At 45.5% G+C, this 6,620-nt stretch overlaps 1 protein-coding gene across 1 annotated transcript; it reads right to left on the bottom strand.

The window, feature by feature from the left end:
• Nucleotides 1–1,661: 1,661 nt before the first annotated feature.
• Nucleotides 1,662–3,799, bottom strand: trim35-14 (tripartite motif containing 35-14). The gene is made up of 5 exons (XM_080518238.1): nt 3,342–3,799; nt 3,155–3,250; nt 2,833–3,086; nt 2,632–2,750; nt 1,662–2,211 (listed from the first exon to the last, which is right to left on the bottom strand). The coding sequence occupies exons 1-5, from the start codon at nt 3,762–3,764 to the stop codon at nt 1,673–1,675; spliced, it is 1,431 nt and encodes a 476-aa protein (XP_080374364.1). The 5' UTR covers nt 3,765–3,799; the 3' UTR covers nt 1,662–1,672.
• Nucleotides 3,800–6,620: the final 2,821 nt, after the last annotated feature.

Genomic DNA, 6,620 nt, shown 5'->3' with positions numbered 1-6,620 from the left:
GCCGAATTGTGCAAAACCTCGGCAGGGTTTTATAGACTTCTTTACATTCATGTCATTTAACTCGTTTTCGGTGACATTTTTCTCGTCATAGTCGCTCCAAAAAAACCCAACAGTGAGCAGTTTTAAATCCAGATTTATAGAGTTTATTGGAATAAATGGCTCAGAAGAAAATGAATCCGTGTTCGAAGTTTGGAAAGGATCATTAAAACCCTGTTGTCATTTTTGTTAGTAGAAAAAATAAAAAGTGCAATTAAATTGTAAAGAAAGATTTATATGAGATATTTTGAAATATACTGTATATTCACTTCAGTAGAACACATTCCAGCCCGACGTTACAGGAGCGTGAAACCAGGTGAAGACGAGGGATCAAACCAGCGTGTCGTTTTCATCAAGGTGATTTTATTCAGTGAACAAGAAATCAACACGATTTACCTTCAGGAGCAAAAACAACTCAATGTAAAAAGTGTTGAAATAACCAAAATAAAGACATTTTTGAAAAATACATCATCTGTATTATGATTATTGTCATATGTGTCTTTTTTTTTTTTTTTTTATACATTTGATTGACGAAAACAACACTTTCTGTCCCTGCACTCTTAGAGACTATGTTAGTGGCTTCTTAACGTCAGGAAAAACTAGATGTCATTTATATTTGATAACAAAATTTGACCCCCCCAAAAAATAGCTTTTTTTTTTTTACACATTTGGTAAAGAGCAAGGCAAACAACATTCACACTCTCACCTCTGGTGATTGTTTTTACACTGTGGAAGGAACCCACACACACAGAAGAACATGCAAACTCAAGTTATTTGCAAAAAAAAAAAATTTACTAAACATGAAATTCTGGCCATTGAACACAAAATATATAATGTCAAAAAGACAAAACAATGTTTCTTTGAAGTGAGAAGCAGAAGCGTCGAATGCCGATTTTCCAGCTGTGACAACAAAATATATCATTCTAAATTAAATCGGCAGTTAAAAATGGATACATTTGTGATTTATTAAGGTTCGCTGTGTTCAAACCACGCCCATCATAACCCTTTTTAAATTAGCAGAGCCCAACTTTATTAGTACGTGCGCATCAAATCTAGTCGTCCACATAAACAGGTTGTTTCTGCTACACTCCCACATGCACGGCTTTTCAATAAACGATATGAACTTGAGTGTTTTAATATTATTAAATTAACAGTGCACCAGGACAGCACAAAAATTATGGTTTTACTTCAACAATCAGCTCCAAAAATTTTACTTCAATAACAGTTTGCCTCCAAAACGTTGGGATGTTTCAGACACACCTGGGTCCCGTTTTCATAAACTTTTCGAAACAAGCAAACGGCAGAAACATGGAAAGCCGATGTCATGAGCATGCCAGGCCATGAGGTGGTGCTGTTTTGTTTTTTGTAATGGAACTACACACACACACACATGCAGCAGAGAACCATACGATATAAACGTAAACAATGGCGAGAACACGGGCATTCTAGTGGACAGACGACCACGTTGGATTGTTGTCACGGTGATTCATTACAAAAAGAAAAAAAAAAAACAACAGCGCCCCCTCGTGGCTTGGCATGCTTATTGCCTTGTTTTAGCGTTTCTGCCATTGCCGGGAAACTTTTATGAAACGTCGTCACCGTGGTGAAAAAAAACGGGCCCTCGGAACTGGCTCCTTCACTGAAGTCCCTGAAGGGACACGTCCAACGGCTGGACGGTCAGAGGACACCGCTGACACCCCACCCAGAAATATGGGAACACCGTCTCGGCGATGGCGTGCTTGAAGGTGTAGATGTGCGTGTTGCTGAGCGCGTCGTAGAACGACACCCGGCCCTTGTCGCAGTCCAGCTGCACGCTCACGCGCTGCGGGTTGCCCTTCAGGCTCAGCCGGGTCAGCGGCGAGGTGCCGGCGAAGTACATCTTGTGGTAGAAGTACACGCACAGGTAGCCGTTCTTCAACACCGACGACACCTTCTCCTTCCTCTGGACGGACTCCTTGGCCACGCCCACCACCCACGCCTCGTTGTCCCCAACGTGCACGTCCCAGGCGTGCTTCCCCGAGGCGAACCCCTCGCGGCCCAGCACGGCGGTGTCGGGGTCGAAGCGCTCCGGGTTGTCGGGCAGCTGGTCCTTCTGGTCGCTGTCGCAGAGGCTGGTCAGGTCGTCCGACAGGCGGAGCCACGGGGCGGCCGTGTTGGGGTCCAGAGTGACGGGGGCTGGCGGGGAAACATGAAACACGGCACATTTCCAGCTCTGGTTCATTCAAACCCCCACCCCCCCATGCCACATTTGTCACCATGGAAACCAATGGATTACAAGGTTATTTGATCCACCACACCACTCCTTCGACCCCCCCCCCCCCCCCAACCGCTAACCAGGGTAATGGCGTCACTGCATCAAGTCGCATATCAGAGGATAGAGAATTCAGAACTGAACATTTTGATGTCGGTTTGACGTCCAATTAATTAAAACTGATGATGGAAAAACTTTTTTGACCTTTTCTCCAATCGTCTCTCAAAATTTCCTGAAGCCTTCCTCCGATAAAGACAAATCACCCCTGAAAATGTTACGCAATTCTGGCCGAGCAATTCGGCGAGACCGCAGCGAAGCGGATCCCGGCGTCGGTACGAACTCACTGTATTTGACAATCGTCTGCATCTTCTCCCACAGGCGGAACGTCAAAGAGCCCAGGTATTTGGCCACGTCCAGCAGCGCTCCCGGAGGCATGGCCGGATCTTCAAATGGACACTGAGCTCTGCACAAAACATGAGAGGCTCCTGGGTGACTCACGGTCCGACGGCAAAATAACGAGAAAGGTTTGAAACGCGTCCGATTACCTTTCCAGCGTCTCCTTGCTTTTCTGAAGAACGGGGATTCCGTCCAATGCCATCTCCTCCTCCAAGCGCCTGATGGACTCGGTCACGGACGCGATGTTTCTTTCCACTTCTTCTATCCTCCGCCTCATCTCCTCCTTCTTCTGCTCCTCCTCCCTCCTCAGAGCGTCCATCTGGGCCTCCTCCTCAGCGCGCAGGAAGCTGTGGAGCTTTTCGAACTCTTCACGCGTCCGTCTCTCCACAAAGCGAGCCTGGTCCTGAAAGAAAATCCCGCTTGAGTTGTCGCCTGAAGGCGAAAGACTGAGGTTGGCGATCGGGGAGGCACCTGAATGTGGTCCACGACGCCTTCGTACTCCGTCTTCATCTTGTCAAACGTGTCCTTCTTCTCCTGCAGCGAGCTCAAAGCGGACTTCATTTCCTCCTGTGCGATTGAAACGAAAGGAGCACACCGTGGGATTCTGACGTTCCCGAGCACACGACACCTCAAAGAATCTCGCCTCTACACCCTTTACCTTCACGTCTATGACGGCCTCGCCGACGGGGCAGCAGTCGTGCTGCTTGTGCCTCCGGGACGTGTGGCACACCACGCAGATGGGCTCCCGGTCGGCCAGGCAGTAGAGCTTGAGCCTCTCCCCGTGGAGGGGGCAGATCTCCTCCGGGTCGCAGTACAGGTCCTTGGCCCGGTCCTCCAGGCCCTCGCTCTCGTGCACGCAGGACTCGCACAGGTTCTTGAGGGTGAGGCTGGGCACGGGGTCGTCCACGCTGCGGGACCTGCACACGGGGCAGTCCCGGTTGCTCCCGTGCCGAGACCAGTAGGTCTGCAGGCAGGGCCCGCAGAAGCTGTGGCTGCACTTGAGCACCACCGGCTCTCGGAAGATGTCGCAGCAGATGGGACAAGTGAGGTCCACCTCGGGGAGAGAGAGTCTGCCCGCCATCCCGCCGCCGCCTGGATCTCACTGGATCTCACTGGATCTCACTGGAAACGAAAGCAGAGCAAAGGTGGAGGTATTGATCAGACGCAGGAGAAGCTCTTGTTTACTCCCCACAGAAACAACATCTTCCTGCTACGATCTTCAAATCCTTCACTCGCCCAGTGTGTGAGAGTGTGAGAGAGTGTGAGCCGTCATTTGATACGGCAGCAGAAGAAGAAGAAAAAAAAAAAGGACTCACAGACCTCCTGACTGCTGAGTGTTGTCACTGGAACACAGCTGACTGTGACTGAGCTTCCTGCTTCCTGTGTTGTTGTCGAGTCACTGGAAGTGGGCGGGAACCATTTTTAACCCTTTACTCGCCACCCACAAGCCACATGGACACTTCAGGATGGAAGGAACAGAAATCTGCCGCTTTTACGACCAAAGGAGGTGTTTTATTGATTAATGTTACACTTGTGACGTGTCAGAGGCACAATTTAGTTACATTTTATAACATTTTTTGATTTTATGGTATTTTTTTCAATGGACTTTCCTGCTTTAGTCATTTTATGCATCTTGGCTATTTTAGCCTCTTAAGCTATTTAGCTCTTTGCCACTGCGAGTTTCCTCTCAGAGCAATTTTGGCTTTTTCCCTCTTTTTTTTTTTCCAATTTTCTCTATTTTTAAGTTTTATATTTTTTCCTATTTTCTTTTTCCCTTTTCTGACTTTCTTTTTGTCCCCTTTTTTGTTTTCCCCTTTTCTTTCCATTTCCCCCTTTTCATTATTTTTTCCTTCTTGTTTTTCCTTTTTGACATTTTCTTTTATTTGCTTTTCAAGTTTTTTTTCTTTCTTTTTCTCCTTTTTTTTCTTTTTCTAAAAATACCCATAGGCTACTAACACTCATTTCGGTTTCACCATTTCTCATATATTTATTTTTTGAGTACTTTCAGCTGGAGATCAGACCTTTAAAAGATAAATACAAATAAAATAGTGTCTTATGCACATAAAATAAAAATTTACTTTTGATTTATAGAATTTTCTGACAGCATGCGGGCCCCCGGCCGGGCTCGATGGGTCGTCTCCTCCTTTACAGGTGTATTGAACCACCTCAAGTGCATCTCCATCTTTCACTCAGTGCACTTGGAGTCCGGTCGTACTCGTCTCGGATTGTCCTCGTGTCTCGTCTGATTGAAACTTGATGAAGTGAAAGCAGCAGAAGCTCCAGTTGATTGTCTCCATCAGAGAGCGGCGGCTCCCCGCTGAGCCTGCCGGTCCAATCCTTCTCCTCCTCCGGGCTCTGATTAGAGCCGTGGACTCTTCACTGGCCGCAATCACTGGAAGCCTTTGCAGAGGAACAATGTCGCTTTACTGTAAGTCATCACTCGCAGGAATCCTCTTACTAACTTTACATTTTAATAGTGGAGGTCAAGATCTATTTTTAGAAAACTAGCAAAAAACAAAAAAGCTCAATCTCAGGTGGCGATGAAAGTTCACTGCAAGACAGTGAATTTAACTTCTTGAAATCTGTCAAATTTTGAGACTGGATGTTGAAATGAGTGTTGAAGTGAAATGGATTTATATTCTTAATAGCACAATTGAACACTGCTTTATTTACACTCTATTTGCTTCTATTTATTTACACCCAGTTTTAATCATTTAACCAGAACATTCAAAAGAAATTCTCATTAATGGCAAAAAGAGAAGAGAAAAAAAACTAAAAAGAGAAGACAAAGCCTCTTTTTATGTAACATTTCAAGTGAAAGCGGATCGTTTTTGGAAAGTTTGTCATTTACATGACAATGTTTTGAAACAGTTATAGATAAATAATAGAAATAGTGACATATTTTCTTTATTGGTCAGTATAGTATAGTATAATTTCACCATGAATAAATCAAATCAGTCTTTATTATAGAGTCTGCAGAATGTCGCCATCATGAAAAACCTCATTTGAAGTTCCATCGTTATGAACGTGACCGTAGTTTTGCGATCAGTCGACAGAACAATTTCTCCTTGATGACACACACTTGGGCTTTTCTCACAGATGTTCATGCTGTGCATCTGGAATTTTTCAGCATTTTCATTTTTTTTCTTTTTTAAATTAGACACGTGGAGTTGGGAAATATTCACTCAACACAATGTACATGCCTTGTACTCGGATTCTATTGGTCCAAACGATGGTGAAGAAGCCACAGGGCTCGTCACATTCAACCTTTTGCTCCGTTTTAATCAAAATGTGCTTCGTTTTTTTTTGAAGGCCAATGCCAGAACCTTCTTGTTTTGACTCTTTCCCTCCACTAGATGTCAGAATCTCCCCACTAATGACGAAGGCAGAAACCTGCAGGCCGAAAACTTGATGTGCCGCAGAACTCACTCCAGAATGCTTCGTGTCGAAAACGTCTCGACAAACCCCCAGAAGATATAATCTTCCGCTCTCGTCCGACCCGGACGGTCCCTTTGAAGACCACCTGTGTTTCCGACGCGGTTGAAACGGCTCATATTTACCACGCCGGTTCCGTAAATTGCTTGTCACCGTCTCTGTGACCCGGGCTAATAGTGATTCATTATTGCTCACACCCGGAGAGTGTTCAGAGAGGCTGGGTGGTGTGTGTGTGTGTGTGTGTGTGTGTGTAGAGGGGGGGGTGTAATAGAAAGGAGGGGTCGTGTCAATCTCTCAACATCTAATGAGGACAGGCAGACTAACAAACAGGAGAGTCAGGTTTGTTTCACCTCAGACGGCAGGAGGAGATGAACTGCAAGTCCGTTCCCAAGCTGCGTTTCTTTTTTTTTTCTCCATCTTTATACGAGTATCGATAAGTGTTACATATTTATTTCAACCCTCATACCAGCCTCTTTCCAAGCAGGGGACAAAAAGTCAATAG

The sequence above is a fragment of the Blennius ocellaris genome (assembly GCF_963422515.1).
Source record: "Blennius ocellaris genome assembly, chromosome: 22".
NCBI lineage: Eukaryota > Metazoa > Chordata > Actinopteri > Blenniiformes > Blenniidae > Blennius > Blennius ocellaris.
This window is presented reverse-complemented; position numbering and strand designations above follow the sequence as displayed.